This window comes from Lissotriton helveticus, chromosome 7 (genome assembly GCF_964261635.1).
Source record: "Lissotriton helveticus chromosome 7, aLisHel1.1, whole genome shotgun sequence".
In the NCBI taxonomy this organism is placed as follows: domain Eukaryota; kingdom Metazoa; phylum Chordata; class Amphibia; order Caudata; family Salamandridae; genus Lissotriton; species Lissotriton helveticus.
The window spans coordinates 779,458,034-779,485,252 of record NC_136068.1 but is presented as its reverse complement, the minus strand read 5'-3'; the positions used below and the strand labels follow the sequence as shown (position 1 = coordinate 779,485,252).

The window sequence follows — 27,219 nt, the reverse complement described above, 5'->3', positions numbered from 1 at the left end:
TCTCTAGGAGAGGTAGGCAGGACACACTCGGGCACGCAGGTGACAATCAATCAAAAAACATTTATAAAGCGCACGTGTACCTCGGGCGAGGTGTCCAGGCGCTAGTGCAGCAGACTACAGAGTTTGAGGCTAGAGCCACTATTTCCCCTTGCTTAAAGAGCCAGGTTTTCAGCGCCTTTCTGAAATCGTGCTCTGAGTTCAGCCTACGCAAGTGGTGAGGGAGGGCATTCCAAAGTTTAGCAGTCCTAACCGAGAAAGACCTACCCCCCCCTTGCCTTGCTTTTGAGAAACCGGGGACAGCAAGGTAAAGCCGATGGTTAGATCTTAATGTCTGCTCCTGGCGGTACAGACTAAGCCGCTTCCTGAGGTAACCAGGGACATTACCCTGAGAGGCACGGAAGACAAAGGGGAGGGCCTTGAATTAGATCCTCCTGGCTACCGGGAGCCAATCAAGTTGTTTAAGGTGAGAGGAAATGTGCTGGCGCAGCGGGACCTCGCGGATAAGCCGCCACATTCTACACCGAGCAAGGGTTGATGCTTGATTAAAGAATAAGACCTCCGTCTTATCGGCATTCAGTTTCAAGCAGTTTTCATTTGTCCATTCTGCAATGTCTTTCAGGCAGTCTTTAAAAAATTCAAAATCTGCAGCAGAGTGATCTTTGAAGGGGACCACCAGCAGGGTATCACCGTGTAAGAGACCACTTTGACCCCTCTCCTAGAAATGAGGGCTGCCAGCGGCACCAGGTAGATATTAAAAAGCAGCTAGCTTAAGGCAGCGCCCTGGGGCACTCCACATCTGAGTGGTTTAGCTGAGGGGATGGAAGGGCAGAGAAAGATTTTCTAGCCACGTCCTTTAAGATGAGGAAATCCACTCAAGTGCAGTCCCCTGTACTCCTATCTGTTTAAGTCTTTTCAGCAAGATTGCATGGGACATAGTATTGAATGCCGCCGAACGGTCTAATAACACAAGCATGGCTGAAGAGCCGCCATCCACTGACAATCTAACTGAGTCTGCAACTTCGAGCAAAACAGTTTCTGTGCTGTACCCTTCCTGGAAGCAAGATTCGGAGTCATGTATAAGATCATTGGCTTGCACAATGTTGGCTAATGGTTGGTGAGCCGTCTTCTTTAGCACAGTAGCCAAGATAGGGAGATAGGCCTGAAGTTGCTAAGTACTTCCGGGTCGTCGTTTGATTTCTTCAGAAGAGGTCATAAATAAACATGTTTCCATGAGGCTGAGAAGATTCCAGTCCCAAGTGAAGCATTCCAAATGTGATTAGGGACTGGCTTAAGCCACTCTGGCAACAGCCTGAACTACTGAGCAGGGCAGGGTGCCCCCTGGCGAACCCGATTTGCATTTTCAAAGTACAGCCAGAGACACCTCTCCAGAGATTGGAAAACATGCAAGTTATTGGGGGGGGGGGAGGGATAGGCCATGTGCGTCTCCCATTACTCTGGGCTCTGTAACGGGAAAAAGAGGAGTAGAGCTGCATTATCTTCTCTTTGAAAAAACCCGAAAGACTGGCGCATAGATCCTGCGAAGATTGGAAACCGCGTTCTAACGCTGTGGGTTTTGTGAAGGGTGTCACTACCCTAAAAACTTCCCTTGAGGAGTTTTTAGCACTGGCAATAAGGTCAGCAGGGATTCCCTCCTCTAAGAGTATAGTAATTTATGATATTCTTTCAAGGCGGTTTTGTTAATGTTTTTAGCGTCTGGCGAGTAGGACTTTCTCCACTCACTTTCCAGTCTGTTACACTTGCTTTTTTCCCGTTTAACTTCCTCTGAAAACCATGGGGCAGATCTAGATAAGGTAACAGATCTTAGGGGGGCAGTTTTGTCAAGCGCTGCCACCAGCCACGTATTAAAACATGCGGTGTTGTGGTCTGGATTGTCAGTTAAGCTGCCTTGAGCTGTATAGCACTTTTCCCAGGGTCTCAGTGGTGACTTTGCTCCAGTTCTTTTGACTTCACTTGATCTTATAGTGGCCATCGGCGTGTTCTTGAGACAAAACCGGCAAGGGACCAGAAAGTGGTCCGTTCAGGTCATATGCAGCGGCTTATCGACCTTCAATTCCTGCATATTCGTGCAGATGAGGTAGAGTATGTGGCCAGCCTTATGCGTAGAGGATTTAGCCTGATTGAATAGGTTGAAGCCCGCAAGTGCGTTTATAAACTTCGCACTGTAGGGGCATGAGGGGTCGTTGATGTGAATGTTGAGATTCACCAATACAGTAAAATTGGCATAGTGTGTGGATATCTGAGCGATGGAGTCTGTCAATTTCGGAGTGAAACTATGGGAGCAGTCTGGTGGCCTGTAGAGAGCAGCCCCGTAAGGGAGAAGGAGGGGAGTATTTTAAGACAAAAGAGAAGTCCTTCATTGTTGCCAATTTGGTCCAGGTTGGAGGTGGCAATCTTCCAAGAGTCCTTATAAACAATGGCCACCCCACCGCTATACCTGTTGCCACCCCTGTTGAACTCTATGCGAACGTCAGAGGGTATCGCCAAAGTCACAGCTGGGCTTGTGTCCTCCCTTAGCCAAGTCTCCGTGAGTAACATGATATCCCATTTCTTATCCCATAGAGATTGATAAACATCAGTGCATGCTTGGATAGGGATCTGCAGTTGATAAGGCAAGCTTTTATTTCACTAAGTATGGAGGTCTGGGCTGTGCCATAAGCAGCCTCAGTGGTCTGAGGAGCAAGCTTAGGGTTAAGAGTGAAATCACAGGCCAGGCAGCAGTACACCCCGACCCCTCCCCCAACATCGGCGAGGGGCATACCAGTGCATTTTCCCCCGTCTTAGAGTCATCAGCTCACTGCGTTCCCATCTCAACACTCTGCTGCTATGTGTTTGGGCAGCATGGCTGGTGCTGGCTGCGATCCGGGTGCAGACGAGCTTGCCTTTGGCACGCCTTCAGTGCGTTAGCAGAGTGCCCGCGGCAAACATCCTCGTCGCCTTATCAAATTATAGCAGCCAGGAGAGAGACTTGTCTGCTAACGCCTCCCAAAATGGCATCAGAGACAGTCCTGATGGAGCGAAGGAAAAATGGCACTCCAAACAGGATGTCTCCATGCAACGGAGCACCCGCCCTCGGGTCTAACTCGGTAGGGGTAGGTTTAATATAGAAGTATGTCCGGCACAGCGGAATTTAGAAAGAAGAAATGCTCAAGGTAGGCGCAAGTACAAACATATTAAGCATTACACTGTAAAACTAGGGCAGTACACTGTGGCAGTCATTTTCTTACCATTAACAGGACTGTTCTGCTATAATACAAAGGTGAGAGCCACCAATCTCTGTCTTTGTCTCAATTTTTCCCCTTCCACTAAATTAGTGGTTTATAGTCCCTTAACTACAATGCATACTAACCAGGAGGCATTTAATTGCTATACAAAGCTTTATTCGTAGTAATAACACACAATAGCCCATCACCTTTCTAATGGAGTCTAGTTCAAAGCTTGGGGCAGTTCGTTAGTCTCTAAAGGTACCAGTCTAGTTCTCACTTTTCCTTTTGGGTCAGGGGTTGAAGAATATAGGGAAACATCTACGGAAGGAGAGGCATTTTATTTCTCCTGCGTAAAATAATTCTCCCCCAACCTACGACGCAGAAGTTGTACTATCGGAGGGGGGGTGTGTGAGAGAAGCTCCCTCTCGAACTTTAACTAGAAAATAGAAAGAGGACAAAGCGTCTGCTGAGGTTATAAAGCCAAGGTCACTATTAGGAAAATTAACAAAAGATACAATTACCAAATAATACAATTAAAAATGGTACAAAGGCCATAGCTAGCAGGCAGGAAAGTACCACTGCAGTATATAAAGTCTAAGTTAACTGCACTTTGCACCAAAGCATGTGGTGCCCTCATGCTGGTAAAAAATGCAGGTAAACACAAATGAGTTCATTTAGAGAGGTAAAATGGCAGATGCGTTACTTTCACTGATATATGTTTTGTAATTGCAATGTATTATGACAGAGGGATTACAATTAACACCGGCTTCGAATACCAAACTGCTTGCAACCATGTAAAACCAAATACCTTTACTTGTCTTTTTTTAGATCCCAGCTTGGAGTGGTTTGGTAGATACACATCTAGGTAAGCTGTGCCAACGTCTACTTTAGATTCTCATTTTAAAAAACGGACTCATACTTCCAGTTTTGTTATTAGTGTCTGCACACAAGAAAACTTTCCATTTTTAGAGGGCACACCTACATTTGCACATCTAATTTTCTAACCTGCCTTGCACCAGGCCAGTGTCCAGCGATATATTTTGAAGGTATGGACCTCCACCTTCCCCCCTGAAATGACAACATAAAAGACTAAGGCCCCCTGATTTAGATATCGGCGGACGGGTTACTCCATCACAACGGTGACAGATATCCCGTCTGTCGAAATCTAAATCCCATTATATCCTATGGGATTTAGATTACAGCGGATGGGATATTTGATCCCGTTGTGAGGGATTAACCCACCCGCCGATATCTAAATCAGGCCCGTAGTCTGATTTCACACGATACTCATTTATGTTCCTTACCCCACTTTTTGTCTCACTCCAACACTTTCTTTCCCTATCTCACCTGGTCAAACTAAGCAGGCTGCTAACCACCTGAATGAATCGCCCTTGGCGATTAAACCCTTGGAGGCAACCTTCCCCACCCCACCACCAACTCCTGTGTGAGAGGATATGTGCGCCCAGTGCACACAGTAAGAAATGCATTACTTACCTGTAACAGCAGTTATCCAGTATTGGTGTCTTTCATAGATTCACATGCCTGAATCATTCCCCGTCGTCGAGACGGGAGCCTCCGGTATATAACAAAGTAATGTCCTATAGACATACATAAAGAAAAATAGGCCTAAGGGCCTCACCTTAGTAGCCTATCCTTGTCCTTATGCAAAAAGGACCAAACTCTTAGAGCCAGCCAATCAGCTATCACCTCCTTCTAGAACCTTCCCTGCTGGAGCCTCAGTCTCTCAGATGTTCGTACGCACCAAGCTAGGTAGGCGTAAGGCAGGTAGAGAGAGAACGTGAGTCCTTCCAGGGTAGGCGGGAGGGTTGCATGTGAATCTATGAAAGACACCAATACTGGATAACTGCTGTTACAGGTAAGTAACGCATTTCTTATCCAGTATTAGGGGTGTCTTTCATAGATTCACATGCCTGAATCAGAATAGTTAGCAATACATATTATGCACATGTCTGATGCAATGATGCCACATAATCAGTTAGATAATACACTAAGTATCATGCGACTGTAAGTATTAGGATACATCAACATAACCAAATAGAAGAGATGTGCATACCAGGATGGCGGGATGTAGGAAGGCTCACCTCACTGGAATAGATGTCGAAGCACCGCCTGGCCCACAGCTGCGTCCTGCAGAAGTTCAACATCCAGGCAATAGTGTCTGGCGAACGTATGCGGCGACTTCCACGTCGCTGCTCTGCATATGTCCAGAATCGGCACTCCAGCGAACAGCGCTGCTGATGTGGACATTGCTCTTGTGGAGTGTGCGTGCACCGTGACATTCAACGGCCGGCCGGCCTTTTCATGGCAGAATGCTATCGCCGAAGAGATCCATCTTGAGATACTCTGTTTTGTGAGTGGGAGACCAAGTCTTCGTCTACTGTAGGCCACAAAAAGTTGCGACGACTTTCTGAAGTCTTTTGTCTTGTCCAAGTAAAATCTTATACACCTTTTGAGGTCTAAGGAGTGTAACGTCCTCTCTGCTGCAGTGGTAGGGTTTGCAAAGAAGGAACGTAGAACCACCGGTTCATTAAGGTGAAAGTCTGAAGGCACTTTTGGCATGAATTTGGGATTCATCCTCAGCACCACTCTGTCTTGTTTAAATTGCATAAACGGTTCCTGAATGGATAGAGCTTGTAACTCGCTGACTCTCCTGGCCGATGTTAGAGCGAGCAGAAGAGCTACCTTCCATGAGATGTACTTGATGGGTGCTCGGTGAATGGGCTCAAAAGGATGGCTCATAAGCTGGGTGAGTACCAAGTTTAGATGCCATGTAGGTGGAATCCTTCTAGGCCTTGGGTACGACCTATACAAGCCTTTGAGGAACTGTTTAATAAGCCTGCTGGACCAAAGCGAAGGGGCCTTCGAGGATTTAGTGTAGCGTGAAATTGCAGCCAAGTGAACCTTTATAGATGCATGCGCCAGTCCTGACTCCGCCAAGTGTAGAAGGTATGGCAATATCTGCACAGGGGTAATATGGAGAGGTGACAGATCTTGTTCCACGCACCATAAGCAAAACCGCTTCCACTTGAGGGAGTACGATCTGTTGGTACTGTCCGCTCGCGCTTTCGCTAGGACCTCCCTGCATTTCTGTGGGATGTCTAGATGACAGAATTCTCTGTGCTCAGGAGCCAGGCTGATAATCTGAGCGATGGTAGGTTCGGGTGTTGGATCTGTCCGTTGGACATAGTCAGCAGGTTCGGGTGCTGTTGCAGACGAATCGGAGCCCTGATGGAGAGGCGATGAAGGTCCGAGAACCAATGCTGCCTCGGCCAGAACGGGGCAATTAGGATCAGGGTACAAGGCTCTGCCTTCATCTTCCTGAGGACCCTGGGAATCATCGGGAAGGGGGAAAAAGCGTACTCAAAGACGCCAAACCAACTGATGGAAAGGGCATTTCCGAGAGACCCTTGTTGGGGACGCCAACTTGCGTAGTTTGGGCATTTGGCGTTCTCCCTGGTGGCAAAGAGGTCGATCCTTGGGATTTCCCATTCTGAGAATACCTGATCTAGTGTACCTTGGTCGAGCTCCCATTCGTGAGTGAGAGACATCCGTCTGCTGAGTGCGTCCGCGATGGTATTGTCCTTGCCAGGGACATATTCCGCTTTGAGCGTGATCCCTTGAAGCACTAGCCAGTTCCAGATTTCTTGCGATTCGCGTGAGAGAGTGAGCGAACGCGTCCCTCCCTGCTTGTTCAGGTAGTGCATCGTCGTGGTGTTGTCCGTCCTGACGAGCACCTGGGAGTTCTGGATACGTGGTAAAAAGGCCTTCAGTGCCAGGAAGACCGCTCGCAGTTCGAGAAGGTTTATGTGGAATGTCTTCTCCTGGTCCGTCCATTTGCCGCTGACTTGTAGGTCCTGTAGGACCGCTCCCCAACCCTCCAGGGAGGCATCCGTGGTGATTACCAAAGGTGCTGCTGGAAGGAGGAAGGGTAGGCCTGTCGACAGATTTCTGTGATTCATCCACCATCGCAGAGTTTTGGACATCTGTGGTGTTATTCTCACTGTGTCGTCGAACGAGCCAGTACTTTGAGTCCATTGGTATGCGAGAGCTTCTTGCAATGGACGCATCCTGAGGCGGCAGTGCGGGATGAGGAGGATACAGGACGACATCATGCCCAGTAGTGATTTGAAAGTTCGAACTCTCATGGTCTTTCTCGAAGCCACAGCCGTGGCCAGAGATACGATCTTGTGTTTCCGTTCCTTTGAAGGAAATGCTTTCACGCATTCCGTGTCCAAGGTTGCCCCCAGGAAGGAGATGCGGCTGGTCGGGGTCATGCAGGATTTCTCGAGATTGAGAGTTAATCCTAAGTGCAGAAAGAGATTGGTGCAGGCGTTGGAGGATGAGGTCGCGCCTGTTGCTGAGGGGGCTTTCACCAGCCAGTCGTCGAGGTAAGGGAAGACCTGGTGACCCATTTGACGCAGGAAGGCTGCCACAGGAGAAAGGCACTTTGTGAAAATCCGCGGGGCGGATTTGAGGCCGAACGGCAGTACTTTGAATTGGTAGTGGCGTCCTGCCACCTCGAACCTTAGGAATTTTCTGTGCCCTTTGAGGATCGGGATGTGGTAGTAGGCATCCTGGAGATCTAGGGAAGTCATGAAATCTCCGCTTTCTAGAATGCCTAGAATTTCTTGGAGCGTCACCATCCTGAACGACTGACTCTTTAGGAAAGAGTTGAGGGCTCTGAGATCCAATATGGGCCTCCACTTTTTCCCCTTCTTGCGAATGAGAAAGAAGCGGGAATAGAATCCCTGTCCTCTTTGAGATGGTGGGACCAGCTCGATCGCTCCCTTCTTCAACATCGCGGATATTTCCAGGAGCAACGGCCGTAGATGTTTGTGTGGCAGTTTGCGTGGCGGTGTTGGAGGTGGGATGGTGATGAATTCCAGGGAATGGCCGAATCTTATCAATTGTAGGACCCACCGATCTGTGGTTATGAGATGCCAATTCTGTAGGAAATGGGTCAACTTTCCTCCAATTTTGAATGAGGGATATTGTTGCTGGACTGGCCGGAGAAATCGGTCACTGGCGGCCGCCAGTGCCCCTCCTCTGGTTCTTTCCTCGGAAGTTCGATCGTCCATAGGAAGTTTGGCGGTTCTGCTGTTGCTTCTGTGGATACTGCGACTTATTCTGGTATGAATAGGAGGATCTATTTTGGAAGGACCCCCTGTATGAGGGCTGACCCCTGGACCTGTTGCCCCGAAAGGACTGGTTCCTAGCCTGCAGCGTACCCAGTGCTCTAGCCGTATCGGTGTCTTTTTTAATGTTCTGGAGCGCTTCATCAATTGTGGCTCCGAAAAGATGTTGGCCGTCGAAGGGCATGTCTAGCACCTTTGTTTGAACTTCTTGCCTAAATGAGGTAGCCTTAAGCCAGCCCTGGCGCCGCAGGACTGCTGCTCCAGCTAATTGGCGAAAGCCAGTCATGGCTCCATCTATGGCACAATCTATGATTTCCGCTGCCGAGGCTTGACCTTCCGAGAGCAGTGCCTTGACCTCTTCCTGCATCGTATCTGGTAGCTCCGCCAAATAAGGTACCATGTCCTCCCACAGTTGGCGATTATAGCGTCCTAACAGGGCAATAGAGTTGGCGACTTTGATAGTCATGGCTGACGTAGTGGTGAACCGTTTCCCAATGGTATCCAACTTTCTTCCCTCTTTGTCCGGTGGTGCTGACAAGGGAGAGGAAGGGTTGCGGGAATTCTTCTGAGCTGCCTGGGTCACCACTGAATCAGGTTTTGGGTGCCCATTGAAACAAACAGCCGCCTTGGAGGGAGCTTTGTATTTCTTGTCCAGACGTGGGATAACCGCAGGTATGGACGCCGGCGTGGCCTTCAGTTTCTTTCCCTGGTCCCAGAGAAATTCAATAATCGGAATTGATTTAGTGATCTTTTTTGTTTGTTCTTTAAAATCATATAAGAAACATTCTGTTTCCGTTGTTTCCATTTCCATGTGGAAACGCTTCACTGCCCGCTCCATTAACTTATGGAACCCGCCAATGTCCACTGGCGGAGAATCCGATTGGCGTGGTTGGGGTGAAGCTGGGGAGGGCGCGACATACTCATCGTTGTCGTCGTCCTGATCCGTGCGACCCTCAGGGACTTCGCCTTCTTCCATTTCCTCCGCTTCCTCCTCCGAGAATTCCACTACTTGAGGTGAGACTGCCTCATGGGAGGCCTGCGGACGTGGTCGCGTCTGTTGTGGGGCTGCCGGTGGAGCAGATGTCGCCGGCGTTGGGCCCCTATTCTCAGCATCCCGTGCCTCCGGGAAACGCTGCTTGTAGTCTCGGATGAGATGTTTAAGGTCATCCACGATGGACACCGGAAGGCACACCATAGGGGTCACTTCCGTCCGTACCTGCCCTCGGAAAGAGTGTTCCTGGTAGGTAAATTCCTCCTGTTCCTCATCAGTGCTTTGGCATTTCACGTGGAGGTCAGAGATGGACATAGCTTGAGTTGTTGTTTCCTCTTCCGAGTCTTCACTCTGGAGAAAATCAGAAGGTAAGTGGCTCTGCACTTTGCTCGGGGAGGTCGTTTCGGGCGTGATCAGCTTCTTTGGCACTTTGCGCGGTGGTGTCGGCGGAGGCTGCGTCCATGACGACGGTTCCACTAGCTTGGACTTCTTCCACGGGTCCGCGTTGTCCCTGGTCGTAGACGACCCTTCCGTCGACGGTTTCGTCGTCGACGGCATGTTCTCCGTCGACGGGGGTTCAAGCGACGAGATTTTTGTCGTCGATGTTTTCGTCGACAACGCGGTAGTCGACGACGTCCTCGTCGACGATGCACTCGTCGACGATTCATTTCTCGTCGACGATTCATTCCTCGTCGACGTCTTAGTCGTCGACGGTCTCGGTGACGCGCCTTCCGTCGACGGCGGGCTTCTCGTCGTCGACGTCCCTGGCTTGGTCGTCGATGGGTTCCTCGTCAACGGGGTCGTGGTCGTCGATGGGTTCCTCGTCAACGGGGTCGTCGTCGACGATGGGTTCCTCGTCGACGGGGTCGTCGTCGACGGCCCCGATTTTGACGTCGATGAGCTCTTCGTCGACGGGGTCGTCGTCGACGGCCCCGATTTCGTTGACGATGGTGTTTTAGACGACGACGATTTCAGCAGTATGACAGATGTGATGGGCCTACTTGCCGACGATGATGATGGAGTGGTCGTCGTCGATGCGAGGACTGACGACGCCGTCGTCGACACCGTCGTCGTGGAGACGGCGAGTGGCGTCACAGCCTTCTTTTGCGTGGAAGATGGCGTAGGCTTGGTGGATGAGTGCGCAGGCTTCTTAAAGGCGTGAGAGCCTATGTCAGACACTGAGGAGGTTGTAGATTTGGCCTCTGAAGATTTCTTATGCATCTTCATAGGAGGAGTGTCTGAGGGGCCAGGGGGGTCCCCCCTTGGCCTCTTGAGGGAGACGTCCGAAGTCATGGAGAAGCTGCCCTCTGAGGACTCCACATTATCCCTCTGTTTGAGCCTGTCCAGCCAAATGAGAAGTCGGCCCTCTCTATCCCTCAAGGTCTTATTAGGGAAAGAGCGACAGATCTTACAATCCTTAGGGACGTGGTCTGGGTAAAGGCAGTATAGGCACAGGTCGTGCTTGTCCTCCACATGGAGCCTTTTCTTCCCACATGAAGAGCAGGCCCTGAAAAGGGCTTTCTTCTGGGATCCAGACATTCCTTAAAATGGCAAGGAAAGACAGCACTTACTGCAATTGAAGAGTCTTATATATCCCTGTTGGAGAATTTGAGAAAGTAATCCTGTTTCCAAGTGAATAAAGTAGGTTTAGAAGAGATCCTGAGGAGAGCTCAGGTTGGAGACTCCCTAGCACAACGTGCGGTAGAAAATCTGAGAGACTGAGGCTCCAGCAGGGAAGGTTCTAGAAGGAGGTGATAGCTGATTGGCTGGCTCTAAGAGTTTGGTCCTTTTTGCATAAGGACAAGGATAGGCTACTAAGGTGAGGCCCTTAGGCCTATTTTTCTTTATGTATGTCTATAGGACATTACTTTGTTATATACCGGAGGCTCCCGTCTCGACGACGGGGAATGATTCAGGCATGTGAATCTATGAAAGACACCCCTAATACTGGATAACATCTGTACCTCCAACAGGAGCTAACTATAGCACAGATTTCTTCTGATTGAACAGAAGTTTAAATCCAGTAGCAGTAGATGCCTTGTGCTGCCCTTTACCAAGAGAAGCATAGTTTTTCTACCTGCTGATCACATTTGTACGGGAATGGGATAAGAGTCCCCTAAATGAGCCTTCTGTGGAAAAGACAGCAACAGTGAGGAGAAAAAGCAGCTTGCCTCACATGTATGACTTCAAAAAGCCATGGGGAAAGACAAGGTCGATTTACTTGAACACGCTTCATGAAATGTGATCTAATACGTGGATGTCAGGTAGGGTTAGACAGGAGTGGCATATGCTACCACAGGCTTGATCTTTGGCAGGCCCTGTACACCTTAGCTACCCAGGTCTTGGGAGGGATAGGAGAGGTATGGGGTCAAAATGTAAACTGGGACCTTAGTGCAGGGGTCAATACTGCAATGTCATGGTGTGTTAAAAGATGTTTGATGTCATTTCCGATACCTCCAACATTTTGGTGAAATGCTATTCATGACCACTTCTACAATACAGTGCCGCTCTTTTTTAAAATCCCTGTGCAACCAAAAGAGTAACCTAACAAACATGGCAAGGACAGAAGGAGCTCCTACAAGTGGAAATGAGGCTCTTGCTGCTGTGGCTTACTGTGAACTAGTGAACTATATACTGGACAAGGTTTACAGATTGTGATATAACCAAAGTTAGGGGTCATTATTTCAATGAAACAAACCCACTGTTGCAATGCTTGAATGGGTGGATCCCAGAGTCGAAATAGTAGCTTGGAGGGGAGCAGTGGCTTTTCACTAACTTTCTGTGCTGTGGTACTAATGATAAAACCGGATCTTTTGTGAAGCAGCATTTTAAATATAAAACTAAAACACAACTACTGCAGTAAGTGATTTTACCGACTAGATGTAAATTTACAGCCCATCATTTTCCTACATCCTTCATCACAAACATTTTCCATGTAGCTGGAAAAGCTAATTTACTAAGTCTGGTGTTCCATTTTGCAAAATCCACCAAATTCCAGGGTTGGAGGTAGTTAAATAGAGGGCAACATGCAAATCATGCTATTGTCAGCTTTTTTACAGAGCCCAATTATTTTCATAAACTAAAATCAAGTGTGTATATATATATATATACGGTGTACATCATTTGCTCAGAATCAAAGAATGAGAGCGTCAGTGTCTTAGAAAGAGCAAGCGTGTGTGTCCCCATCCAAGTGGTATTATACAGGGTACACTACCTTTAAGGAGCAGTATTAGTTACCATGGAGTATTAGAACATCACACACAATGGGTGTTGAAGAACTCACTGGTACTTTAATAGAGCTGGATACTGCACATAAGTAGGTGATTATTAGGCAGTGCATATCAGACAGTGCAAGCTATCTGGTTGCGAAAGACCTATTGAGAACTTACCGTGGGATACAGCCTGCTCATTGCTCACCATAGGCTGGTTTGTCACTCATTTAGTCTTATTCAATAGTTTGCCACCTTCTTTTTTGTCCCTCCCCTAGAGCATAACATCTTTACGATCCTGTTGATTGGTTGACTTGTATCCTTACATTACTCACATTTAAAGAACTACTTTTTTTCAATTGTCACTTCATGATAGTGCATATGTTTTCTAGCTCATGTAGTGCTTCCCCAACTTAAATGCCTACCCATCCTGCGTTGCTTCCCACGTACCTCAGCAGGTCTGGAAAAGGACAGCAACAGGGATATTTTTACTGGGGCAGAACTCGTGCAGAATGTTTTTGCGGGGGGGTTTCTTTTCATCTCCTGCTTTCCACATGAGAGCACAAGCTTTGGTACAAAGGGTTTTATGGTGCTGGGCGAAGGGACATATACTGGGATCACTCAACTGGTGTATGAAGCAGAAGGTATACTAAGCATGCCACTGCTTCGGGAAGCCCATAAATCTGCTCCCTGGGCTCCTACAGAAGACCAAATGGCTGAGGACTGTGGAAAGTAAATTAGAATATAAAGGGGAAACACTTGCTTAGGCCTGACACTTCTTTATTTATTATTATTTATTTTGCTTAGGTCTCAGCTAGGCAGCACTTGAGCTTTCTCTTCGAGACTTGCAGTATTCAGGATATGCAAAAAGAACAATTGATGGACAGAATACAGAACAATGTCATACATTCACCCCAGTACAGAGATCTGGGCCTAAATCCATAGTTTTTTTGCTCACCATGCATTCCAGTTTGGACCCAGCCAAATGCAAACCAGTCTTGACCCTGCGCCCAATGGGAAAAGTCCAGGATATGGGCATTAAGCTCTGCCCACTCTCCGTCCATCTTTTTAATTGGCTCCTGTTACTGTCCTTTCTCAATGGTGGCTTTTCATTGGTCAATAGGCTTAGTAGACCAACCTTAGTACAGCCTTTTTTTGTTACAACTTCCCATGAGGACCAGCCCTGTTACATGTGTTGTTACTCTAGGTGTTTTAATTACAGCCTCTGAGCACTATTTTAGCAATGACTTTACCCTAGCTGCAAGCAGGGTACACTCTCCTGTTTCTGCAACCCAGGTTATGCTGTACACGACCCATTATCTTTAATAATGGTGGCCGCGGCCTTTTTTCATGTGCGTGACTCGCCAAACTATTTTTAAAGTAGTGCCGCATGCCATTAATCTTAAACAATGGCCGTCGTGCACCTGTATTTTTTCATTATTCTTATTTTAAGCAGCGTGGCACACCTTTTAAATCAGCAACATAGGCGGCCGCATGTTGCTTTTCTCCCGTGGAGGTATGAGCTCAAGTGACTGACGGAAACCTTTTGTTCCGCTTTTTTTTTTACCACTACTTTACTTTTGTAACAATCAAGGCACCTGCGCTTTAGCTTTAAATATTTTAAGCTAAAGCACGGGTGCCGCAATTGCTTCCGAATGTAAATAAACAGAAAAAAAAAAATGTGGCTGCACACTTTTTTTCCCTATTTCTTTAGTTTGGAAGCAATCACGGCACCTGCGCTTTAGTTTGATATGTTTACAGTTAAAGACTGGTGTCACGATTGTAACAAACGTAAAGAAAGAGCAAAAAAAAAACCATGCTGCTGCCATTTTTTCAATTTATTTACTTTTGTAGCAATGGCCGCATTTGCCCTTTAACCCCTTCCATGCTGATGACGGCCCCCAGCCGTCATGCATCACGGTGGGCGTGTGCTGATGACGGCTGGGGGCCGTCATGGACCCGCCCACTCATTAAAACGGCCGCACAGGCGGAGAATCGCGGCTGCTCGCAAGGGGTTAAACATCCTAAGCTAAAGCACGGGTGCCGCAATTGCTTTTAAAGTAAATAAATAGACAAAAAGTGCATCTGTGCGCCCCTTTTCTCATTTGTTACAATTGCGGCACTCGTGCTTCAGCTTTAAAGCGCAGGTGCCATGATTGCTTCAAAAGTAAAAAAATAGAAAACCAAGCAAAGGCAATACAATAGGTCTCGCATTACTAAAAGTTTGAGCTATTGGGGCTGCATTCTTTTTAGCAGCGCCAATAGCTGAATCTTTCAGTAATGCAAGACCTATTGCATTGCAAATGCTTGTTAATTCTGTTCACAGTTTCCAGAGTGAAAAGTATCTGAAAAATAAACCACACCATTTTTAAAGATTGAAAATGCTCAACTCAATCTAGTTTTGAGCTATCATAAGATATGTGTTTGCTTTTCCTTGAGTAGTTTGAAATATTTGTTCTTTTACTTTTTAACTAATACTTTACAAACATTGCAAACCAACAAACAGCACTTGCATTATAAATGTGAGACCCATTTGCTTTGCCAATGCGTGTACCCATTTCTAACCACATTTTTAGCATAACAAATCACCACGCAGGAAGCAACAGTGGAATTGTATGTGCCTTTTGTGGGCAGCACAAGTCTGCTCAGAGAATCCCTAAAACGAGTCTTCTGGCGCTCTCTAAAGTAGTGCCACTACTTATGACTGCATACTTCCCCACCCCCCCAATCAAGTGACTGAGTGCCGCAACACCATGCTATCTGTTGGGACGGTCACTGATCGCTGGATTGCGATTCAACATATGGTACGCTACAAGTCCTTTACACAAAACCCCTAAGGCCATTTGAGAACTATTATATTTATTGTCAAGGATTCACGAAAACAACCCTTCAGCTACGATCAAGTTACAAATCATGGTGGAATGTTCAAGTTTATTAGCTAATAGTCAGTCCCCGATCAGAGAGCGCTGGTGAACTGTTTATTTGGAAAACGGTATACAGATGTATATATTAAATAAGAAATGGCCGCAGACAGGTAGAGCCTTTGCTCTCACTGGGAGGAGTGGTTACCTGATTTCTGATTGACATCTGCTGGCAGGTGCGGTGAATGGGAGCCGTGGCTGAAGTGCTCGTTGCTGTACGGGATAAGTGGGGTCAGCGGATGGACACCGTGCGATGGCTGCACCACTGGCACTTTGTTAGACTAGAAAGAGAAGAGAAAAGGCAGGGGATGTTAGCGGTCAACGCTCATCACGTTTTTCATAGAAAAATACTGCAAGCAGCGAATCTATAAGCAAGCAGCATTTAATGTGCATTGTTAAGCTGCGGTTGTCTGTAAGTGGGCACCTGGAACAGGTGGAGCGGGCGCCCTTGTACCGCAGTGAGCGAGGGCTTCACAACCCTTCAGCTCGACAAACACGTGCGGCGGCAGGGGCCCATGGCAAACACACATCGGAATCACTGTTCAGTCTAATTCAGCTTGTGATCCTAACAGGAAAAGCAGCTGCATGGGGTGCAACTTTTAGGTATTAAGACAATAATAAAGTGTACAATTCAGAAAACGCTTAAAAAAATGCTACACCCAAAGGCCACTAAGTGCTTTTATATTGCCATTTAAATCAGTTTTTCCAGTTGGTTGATTCCTTTTTAGGTCTCGCCTAGTGACGCAGCGCAAGCGCTGCACGAATTGCAGATCTATCGTCGTCGATTTTTCGGCAGAAGGGGGACAGGAGATGTGCACGCGTGGACAGCAAATGTGATCGTGTACGGCTTGCAGCGTTACCCTCTTGCTCGCTCTTTCCCTGTCTCCATCAGGATGTGCACGCGTGGACAGCAGATGTTCCCGCATAGGGCTTGCAGCGTTAGCACAACGCGCGCATGGCACGCTTTCGTTTTCCCTCTGGCTCACTCCCTCCCGGTCTCCATCAGGCCCCTTCTGTTGGGGGCGCACCCATTCCCCCCCCCCCCATAGCACCCGCAATTCCTGCGGACCTCGGAGCTGGCCTGTGTCCCTCCCTCCCCAAGGCTAGCTGCCCTTCATGCCTCGCACCTCATGCTGACTCATCCCAGGAAATTGGTATCCTCTGCATCACTGACCAGGTAGGACACGCTTGGCGCCCGGGGGAGAACTACGCAAGGTTGGTGATGCAGTGCGGCCTACTGAGTTTGTGGGAAGCAGAGCCAGGCAAGAGAGGGGCAGATGTGGCCTTGTGCTGAATGGGAGGCCGGAGTAGACTGCGGAGCAGGGTCCGGAGGGGGAAGGGGTAGACTGGACATTATTCTCTTTTACTCTGCCACGTTTGTTTATTTATTTAATTATTTTTGCTGTTTCGGGAGCCCCACTTCATCTGGTCCGATAGCTCTGGCGCTTGCAGCTGAGGATTGAACTAGTTATTTGAGTGCCTGTTGTGTGATGGGGAGTCAGCAGGTTGGACAACTGCCCCCGGACTGGGTGTTCAAGCTCAAGAAAGTGTTTGCAGCTAGGTACTGGGCACAGTGTAACTTTGAACACCCCAGCAGGAAGTGTACAGCAATATTTTCCAAATGCATCCTTAAAAGCCAAATGTTTTACAGGTTGTTCTGAATATGAACCCATGAAATGTTGCGACTTTTTTTTTATTTAGCGCTGTTCGTTGATGTGCATTGAAGAAAAGTCTTATGCATGCCCGTCACTCCATCTGGGTGCAGATGTCGCACGGATGTACAGCTGTTTGCCTACACAAGGGTTCTCTTGAGACCGCTTGGATCACTCAAGGCGAAAACAAAATCAATTTTGGGGGCTGATTTACGGACAGTCCTTCCTTGAGAGGAACAGGAGCTGTAACCTCTCTAGCCAATGATGTGAAACAATTTGTGGTTACGGTCAGTACTATTCAGAAGGACACCGAACATTCCTAGATGAGGCCCCAAGCTGGTGTGAGGGTCCAAAAGTGGGACGCACACACGAGAAAAACTACAAGAAGTATTAACAAGCATTTGCAATGCAATAGGTCTCGCATTAACACGAGTTTGAGCTATTGACATTGAAAATAACAATGCCTTTTATTTTTATTTTATTTTAAAATACATAAATAAAAGGCATTGTTATTTACAATGCCAATAGTTTAAACTCTCGTAACTGCAAGTCCTATTGCATTGCAAATGCTTGTTAAAAATGTGTTTGCTAATCCAAAGGAGGGACGTAACGTCACAATCTAGTGGACTGTCTCTTCAGTGAGGGCAGCTCGCTGAGTGAAGTCAGGCTCCACAGAGAACTCGTTTCACGAGGGCGCTGAAAGCCTCAACTGAGCAGGTGAGGCACCTCAGCAGGAAAATGTGCAACCATTTCCTCAAGGTTTGCCGAAAAGCGCCCACAGTTGGAGATAAGAAATTTAGTGCGCATTCGACGGTAACAAGAGCAGCGGGAGGAAGAGGGCTGATTTTCAGGACCCTTTAATGCAGAGGTCTTAAAACTTTTGTAGGTTGAGCCTCCCCAGCTGAATTTTTAGATGTTGGGCACCACCACCACCTGACAAATTTTTGGAATCTGGTACACTCCCCCCTTTCCTCCTCTGTGAATTCCCTCGGTACCACTCACCAACAATGCACCTCATCTCTCTATAGCACCTTTCTGACAAAAATTGCATTTTTATAGCGCTACTCAGTTTACTCCCACTCAATTCTTTGATCTGCATGGTACACATTCTTTGTAGAAGGCACGTGAACCCTCTGCTCTGTGTGTTTGGCAGGAGTGCCCATGTGAGTTCACGGTGAGGGATGAGACAGTATTAGAGTACTTTCAAACACAACAGCCCCCCAGAAGCCAGAACCCGGGTGCGGTGGCACCGTTCGCACCGCCCTAGACACAGCCTGGGCTGAGACACAATGGGGTGGGGGGGCTAAAGCCCTTTTATCACTATGGGCGTTGCGCGCCTGATGGAGTGCTACAGCTCCATGAGACAGCACAGGTCGAAGGGTGGGGGGCACTGAGACAGAAGCGCAGACAACATCACACATGTAGGATATCACCTTCGAATGTGCAATGCATTGTGGGAATGGCATGTAAACCAATGTTTAGGGCACATTTTACAACAAGATTCCACAGGTGTTGCTGCCCCTCTGTCCTATACTGAAGATAGATGTGCAGTAACTGAAAGCAAGACATAAACCAACAGTGTCACTTTTACTGTCCTCTCCTTTTCTCCCAGTATTTCTCAGGTGCAGGCCTTCTATGCAGGTATAGGCAGTTGGGTGTAGCCGAGAGGACATTCATCCTTTTGGTCCAGAGTAGGTGCCCGTTGCACTTTATTGGATGACATACTTAAGAATGAAAGTCGTACGGGTAGAATAAATAGAAAAGGTTATAGAAACCTGAGCCAGAAGCAGTGGAAAGAAAAGGGATCTCTGTGATTGTCTAATTATTCCTGTAGAGAAGGCAATTGATTTAACGTTCTGATACATTTTGAAACCCCTGGGTTTCAGGTGGCGCAGCTGTAGCACAGTGTGTGCCTCCGCAGATGTTTTCTCCCTATCTCCCTATTTATGTATTGTATTTCAGTGATGGTGTCTTGTCACCTTTTGGCACTTTGAAGCACTTCAAGATACTGCTAGAATACAAAAAAATGCAAACTAAGATGGAACTAGGTAAATGTAGACATTCATAGCAGGCAAACCGTGCATGGCATGTGGAAGGTGTAAGCAGAGGACATGCAATGCAGAATAATCAGTGGAACTCCAGGGTGTGGTTTATGTAAAGTGCCCTGCTGGAATTTAAGTGGTTAAAATCTAAGGTCCAAGCTCTGAGTGCAGAATTCTTAATTCTAAAATGGGCACAACACTGTTTTCTGCAGATTCTGAAGTTACCGCAGCCCTGGAATGAGGCTACAAACAGGGGCATTGATACCACAGGAGATGTGTAATTTTAAGAGAAACGTTTACTCCGTTCTGGGAAGAGCTAAGAGCTAACAGTCCCAGGACGGAGTTAATTCCTAGAGCTGAAATGTTCCTTCCTTTCGGTTTCATAACAGAGGAGACTCTTTGAATTCTACTGTAGCTGAAGCATTTCAGCTCTATGAATTCACACAGTCTTGGAACGATTAGCTCTTCAAAATATACAAAAGCATGGGCACGTTGTACCCCACCGATTTCCCCTCCCTCCCCCCTACAGCCCGCCCGTTACCGCCGAACCCCCGGGCTAATTGGCTGCTGTTCTGGAGGGACAGTGGAAAACAAAGGTAAGAGTGTAGGGTGGAGTGCACGCCCCCCCTGAGAGGGTGTCGCGCCCCACCAGGGGGGCGTGCCCCACAGACTGAATCACTCCGCTTTAATGTAATTGCAGAATGAAAATGCAGGGTGCACCACTAGGTGGTGCCAAATGCTGGCGGTGTGTGGTAAATTCAACTCTTTTCCCAGAACACACTTTTCCTTCATGCTACTTGCATTAGAATCAGGGTGGAGACCCATATAAAGTTTTTGTCCCGAGGAAAATAGAAGTTTGAAAGTCTTGGGAGTGCAGGCTAAAGAGGCGGCCTAGTCTATGAAAGGATGGAAGTGCTTGCAATCCTCAAGTGCACAGTAATTATATATATTTTTTATTTAAAAACAATCTTTATTACAATTTTGTGAATACAGCACAAACAAAATATAGCAAATGTTGCTGAACAATTCAAGTGGGAATAAAGTAAATATAATTACATTATCAGGACATAATGATATTTAGGAAAAAGAAAAAGTTACACCAGCATGAAGTAGTTATGATTACGTTTTACAGAGTACCAGAGCGTGTAGATTGCTAGATTTCGAGAGTGGATTAGTAGTTATAGTAACAGAGAAAAGGTGTGGGATTGAGCTGCTGTGGGGGGTCATGTACAGTGTACGGGATGTGTGTGTGTGTGTGTGTGTTTTCCTAGCACTGGTAGGTGAGAGTTGGTCAGAGCAGATTATGAATTGGGTGTTCAGAAGGAGGTCCAAGTATGTGAAACAAAGCTGAAAGCCTGAGGCAGCAGGGTCAACATAGCAAACACAAGGCAATGATGGACAGAGCGCTGAAACCTTTCAGACACTCACCCTCAGTCACAGATCTGGGTTGAATCCATCATCGTTCTTTAGCTCACTTCGCCACCCCAGCTCAGACCCAGCTACATGCAAATCAGTCTTGACCCTGTGCCTCAGAACAGTCAAGTCCGTACTGCCAAGCCCGGTCTTTCCTGGATCGGAAACAAGCAACCTGGGACTGGTTTCAGGGTAACACCCCATATCAGCCAGAATAGCTTGAATCCAGTGGCAAAGTGAGCAAGGGACCCACGTCTGGGCATACCCTTCAACCTTTAGAAGGAGGTCCAAGTATGTGAAAACAAGCTGAAGGCCTGAGGCAGCAGGCTCAACATACCACTGCCACAACAAACAAATCACACAAACTAAATGAACTTTGGTAAAAGCCTAGATGTGGGGAGCCATGACCATAGTAACGTCATGATGCCCGCTCATTAGGTCATGTGCTGCCCCCTGATGATGGTTGCTGCTGGCATTAAGAGAGATGAAACCACCTCTTGCCCCTATCCTGAGCAGGGATTGCCCTAGTTAATATTTATATTTTGAGACCTATTCATTTTGTACGTTACACCCCTATATAGATGATTTCCACTGATGAGTGCACATAATAGTTATCATTAGGTATAGCAACACTACCAGTTCATAGAAGATACAGTAAAATACAAATGTTTGAACACCTGCTACTGCAAATGTTTTGCTTTTTGTTAGCACCAGTTTGAAAAACAAATTCCACTATTCACCAAATTTCGAATCAATAGCATAAACCTTTGAATGAGCTATGGCAGGATTCAAAGCAGTGGCTTTTGTTACACATGGGTGTCTGCAGAATGTGTTAACCACCTGAGCCATCTCACTCTGGTACCAAGTTTGTTACTAGGACTTATGTATATTGTAGCGCAAATCGTTTTCCAGCGGTTCAAAATTTGCAGTTAATGCAAAATACCACCCCCTCATGTTTGGGATTAAAAAACATTGCTATAAGTGGAATCAAACATCACAATTATATAGTACACGAAGCTATTATGAGTGCCTATATAATCCTACCCACTTGATGGCACTTGAGAGCCAAGTGCTGGTGTAAAATGGGTTTGTTCTTTAGAAAGATACCGAGATCTACACATGAAAATGCTACATTACTTACTTTACCTCAAAAAAGACGAGGGAAGTCCCTCCTTAAAGAACAGCTGATCCACCTGGTTTGAAATGTACTACACTTGTAAAAACACTAAGGCAACACCCAAGAGAAACCACCTGTCCAACCACAACCCCTGGTGCACTACCAGTAAGAAGAAACAAATAAGCACGTGTGGTGAACCTCAGTGCAGCAAAGCCTGATAAGAGGCCCCTCAGCAGAGCACTGCACGAAAACCCACAGCAGCATATGTGGCTAACTGCCAATCTATTTACCCACACTTAATAAAGGTACAACTCAGGAGACGTATTTTATTTTGCAGCGATAGTCCTCCGGCGTTCCTATGTGGCCCAGGTAGTTTGCTCTTACTATTTAATAACATGAATAGATAGCAACATTGAGGAGGGAGAACACACATAGGATTATTTATGGCAGCAAAAGTGATGCATCGGTTTGTCCCTCTATATACATCTCCCAGACAAGCTGCAGATATAGGATCAACTGTAATCCCGCCTCCACAGAACGTCACTTCCCCAGCCCCATCCCAGAGTGTGCACGGTCTCTGCAGCCAGCTGCAGCACAGCAGCGGTGTTTTGGAGTGACAGGAGAAAGAAGCCACAGACAGCCTGACACCTCTCTCCAGAGAAGCATGTCTGAATGGCTTTAGATGGTCAGACTGGGACAAAAACAGGCCGAACACCAAAATAAAAGGGACCCCAATTAGCGAAGCAGATAGCTAAAGAAAAGTGGTGATTTCAGGGAATTCAACAGTAAAAAAAAGAAAATAGTCCACGAGGCCATAAAACCGGTCCACAACTACTAAAATACCGGCCCACACTCAGATCAGTCAGACCAGCCCACAAGCACTTCCTGATTGATGGCTGGAATTACTGGCACAGTTAGTAGCTTGTTGGAGTTGAATGAGACAAAACTCAAGCAAAAGGGAGGCAGCGAGATGGGCAGAGTGGCAAGAAGGCAGGTTAGGAACAGGAGAGGGTGCTGAACAGGGCCCAAGCAAGAAAAGGGAAAATACAGAGCAACAATGCGACACAAGCTGAAGGCAGGAGAAAGGCGACAGAGCACTACAGAGTCATCCAATCTGGAGGGGTCATTCTAGGTCACCTCGGGACACTGAAAGAATCACTTTCAGCCTGAGCGCCGCCATGCTTGTAGTGTTAGCCCATGGTGCAGCTAGCATAGCAAGAGACCAAAGAAGTCATTTAAAGAATGTAGATCAACGACCCTCATCTGCATCAAATGGACACCCGCCTCTCCATGCGTTGCATTGGAAACATGACACTGAAAATGCAAGGATGTGTGATGGGGCAAACCACCTTCTCAGGACTCCATTTCTTGAAAGATAAAGTCCAACAATCATCCCCAAGTGGTGTAAAATATAGCACATACACCACGATTGTATCTTACTCACTGTGTTTGAGCTTTGACTCCGAGTGACCCTCACCAGCACACTGTTCAGCCGATGACCGATTTATAATCCTTTCATTGTCGTATTCGAGCGATAGCACCATCATATGGAGGAGATAGTTCAACAAGAACTAAAATCACATCTCAGCAAGGTGAAAATATGGATGCATTGCATTCAGGATAAATAACTACCCACAACCAACTCAGGCCATGGGATTGGTTGAGGTAATAACATGTATATCAAATTATTAAATACAATAGCATCCCTGCTATGGCATTGATCCATTGTAAACATTTATGGTCTCACATCAGCAGGCAAGAAGTTAAAGTCCCATTGGCATAAAAGCCTGTATGCTACAAAGCGCACAATGCCATTATAAGAATCAAAGGCTCCGATGTGCTGCCACAGATCGCCCAGACCACTATCCTGCATAGCTTCATTTAGGATTGTTGCTCATTCCCATTGCAGCTAAAACAAAACTCAACTTGAAGGCAAGCGACCCTCCTTGACACCCCTTGAGGACGCCCATGGAAGTCACTATATTTCTATGCTTCCCCTGAAAAGTGGTGAAGTATAGAAATTGCCCAAATATTAAGTGACAGGATAATTTATATAATTATTTGGGGAAAGTGAATTTGGAGTGTGCTTGTCATAGTTCAGCAAGCCGGGGGAATAACAGTGCGTCCATACATGCATGCATGTATGCTAGAGGTGTGGCGCAGTGGCCAGAGGAGCTGACTCCGGATAGCGGGGCTCACGGTTCGATCCCTGGCACCAGCTCACCTCAGCATCATGTGACTGGGCAATAGATCACTTAAACACCCTCCCCCCTGCCCCAGCCCCCCCCCATACCCTAAGGGATGATCAGTTTGCAATTTACAAATGTGGGATTATCTGGAAAACTGGGTTCGAGTCTCGGCAACGACGCTGAACTTCCTGTGATTCGGGGCAAATCACTTGATCTACCCATGCCTAACAAAAAAAAACCGAATGTGTCCTCATGTAACGCAACTAGTGCTATGTAAAGCGATCTGATACCTGATTCGGGTCAAGTTCGCGCTATATAAATCTCAGCAAAAAACAAAAAAAGCCGCAACCAAAAGAATGGTCAAGCTGTGTGCTGAACGGGAACCAGCAAAGCTTGACATCCCCACTAAAACTGTAAACACACCACTCTCATTCCTGAATATAGAAGCCACTTAAATGGATAATTCCAAAAATTGTATATAGTGTTTATCTGAAAAAGCACACATCCTCTCTCTAGGCTATTACACGATGAAGTCCTTTTTATTTCACTTTAGTTAAAGCAACTGAGCAATTAGTCAAGTCTTTCTCCGGGACTTGGGATTTTTGATTTTGCAAGATTCACAGGCTTGTGAACCAGCATTGAAAAGGCAAAACAGGGGCGGCAAGATGTGCAGTGACGGCACCTATAAAGTGGCAACCACTCTTCTTTACTGGGTGTTTTAGATACATGGATTCTGAAAATAAATACCCATCAAAAATATTTACTTGAATACATACTGCAACCATCAACCATGTTTGAAACCTTGCTCCATGATGCAGGTCATGCAAAGCCTATTCACACAAAGGTTGACTTCAAGATATACGTGGGAAATTCCCACTCATCGGCAGATATGACTAACTAGTCACTGTCACTAACCAGAGCGGTGCATACAGAGCGCCGGCTGCCACCTTAGAGAAGTCGGCTGTGGTTTCAAGTAGACAGGCCAAGCAGCAGTGAGAGGACTTATGCGTCACATCACTTTCTAATCTTCCCACTCCTCTGGCTTCAAGATAGCAAATTGACAACTTTGTGGGCATGTGTAGCGGTGTATCATAGGCCGTCAGAAGAAAGCAGGTTGAGGAGAAAAACAAACCAAACTGGTAGAAAAACAATATTTTATGTAACGAAGTTTGATATACATTAATATTGGAAGTGTCATCACAACCAGGCACCATCTTACATTTTTAGATCCCTTAAAAATGGGAAACCCGAAGCTCCTAAGGTCTTGGCGTCCAACATCGAAGGACTAAACTTTAGCACTGGAGGATGTTAGGTACTATGTAGAAGGAAATGTGAAAAAAAACTGAATTTACAACCTCTTGAAATCAAAGAATTGTGAATGTGCTCCAAAGAAATAAGCATTTTCAAGCTTTGTAACCTCTGTCCTTTGAGCTGTTGATGCACTTTGATATCAGGAATTAAAGAAATGCACAGCAAGATTTCGGTCTCACTTTTCATGTGGTGACATCTGATCACAGTTATTTTTCCACAAAATAAATAATGTCCTCCTTGAAGAGACCAAGGGCCTGATTAAGAGTTTGGCAGCCGGACTGCCACACCGCTGGCTCAGCAGTGCCAAGACCACTGCTGAGCCGGCGGTCTACCATTGTGCTGGCGATCTTGCAGTGGTGGACTTCCAAATGAGGGGGACCTAAGTGCTAGGAATCTCACTTATTTGTATTTTTTTGCCACAGTGCAAATACAAATGTGTATATTTTCAATAAATAAGTCTGTAAATACACACATATATATTACACCTATGGAATACTAACGTTCTCATACAGCATGGGGCTCTGTAACGAAAAGAGGAGTGGAAACCGGAGACAAGGTAAGTTTGTTCCTTAAATCTTGCATTTTTAACAGGTCAGGTGTGGAGGTCTTCCCGCAACAGTGGGCTTAGAGTTAAGGCAAATCATAATCTCGACTGCGGGAACAGGGGCTGGACTCACTAAGTCAGCTGTTGGCCCCCGTGCCCGCCTATGACACAGGAAGAGAAATCCTGTTGCAGGCGGTCTTTCGTCTGTGGGACCGCTGACGTAATTTAGCGGTCAGACCATCTAATCAGTGGGCGGTGAGTCGGACGCAGAAGCTACGGTGGTCCCAAAACCAGCGAGCTCTTAATCAGGCCCTTAGTGTTTGCTTTTCAGAGTAGGTGAAATCCCACGCTGTTGCTATACTGCAAAACAGCACACAGATCCAGATTTTGTTTGTATTCCCAGTTAAATATGAGGCGAAATATGATATTTATGTACAAACCATTGCTGATATGTAAAAGTAAAAAATAGGGCAGACACCACTCCACACTTAAATGACCATGGATCTTCAAAAACGGACTATTTGTAAGTAAACATGTATAACCCTTATTCACTACAAAAGTTAGCATCCTTATATACTCCTCTGCAGACATTTCCTGTAGCATGGGAAAGGGCAATTCATAGAGGCACCTCATTTGTACTTCGTCGTGTAGTACTGACAGGCTTGAACTACATTTAAGTCTTCCACCATCATTGCATCAATGAGCAGGCACCAGACCACAATAACTGAAGCAACTTATTGTAATTGCCTTTCTCATCTGTAGCTATACATCCCTTCCCTGCACAGCCACTGAACTTACTGCTCAGACATTTGGTGCCTTAGGGTTCACAACCTCACCCCAATGATGGCACTGTTTAACAAAAAGCCACACGGTGTCTTCTATAGCCGCCCTTAACAATGCTTCCCTGGGAGGCCGAAGGAAGCACACAAGCCCAGTGGCACTGAACCCTTTATCTGGCAGCATTACACCAGTGGAGCAGCAATTGAAAACAGCCATGCCTTCACCAACCCTCAGTTTTGGATTTGAATGAACTACGGTGGTAGGAGGAACATCCATAGGGGTTATGATGGAAACACTGGTTGCTGTTTCTTGGAGGGCCAAAGAAGGTCCGACCCCAGTCATTTATCGTTCACGAACTTCCTCGTTCCCTTGTTGGTGACTGGGGAACATATGCTTAACATCAGGAAAGACTGGAAATCTGTGTTTCTGGCAATTGGCCAGCTTCAGAGGTAATGCGTGGATGGCAAGGCATGCGTGAAGAGGTAAATAGAGACGATAATACACTGCCTGCTAAGAATTAGCATCAACTTAAGTGACCATGCATGCAAACCAGGACCACAGCACAGATTTTTTAATCTGAGAGATTAGACACATACATGGGGGTAAAGTGTTTGAGTTGGGGAAGATTATAAAATATTCTTCACCTCGCGAGCCTTTTGCTTTGCTTCGG

General features: G+C 46.6%; 1 protein-coding gene across 8 annotated transcripts in view; it reads right to left on the bottom strand.

The window, feature by feature from the left end:
- The window catches only part of TCF7 (transcription factor 7), a 270,075-nt gene that overhangs the window by 81,523 nt on the left and 161,333 nt on the right, over positions 1 to 27,219 (bottom strand). For all 8 annotated transcript variants that reach the window (XM_078653172.1, XM_078653174.1, XM_078653171.1 and 5 more), the window contains exon 4: positions 15,650 to 15,782. In XM_078653172.1, coding sequence (XP_078509298.1) covers positions 15,650 to 15,782 — 133 coding nt within the window. The remainder of the gene's footprint in view (positions 1 to 15,649; positions 15,783 to 27,219) is intronic.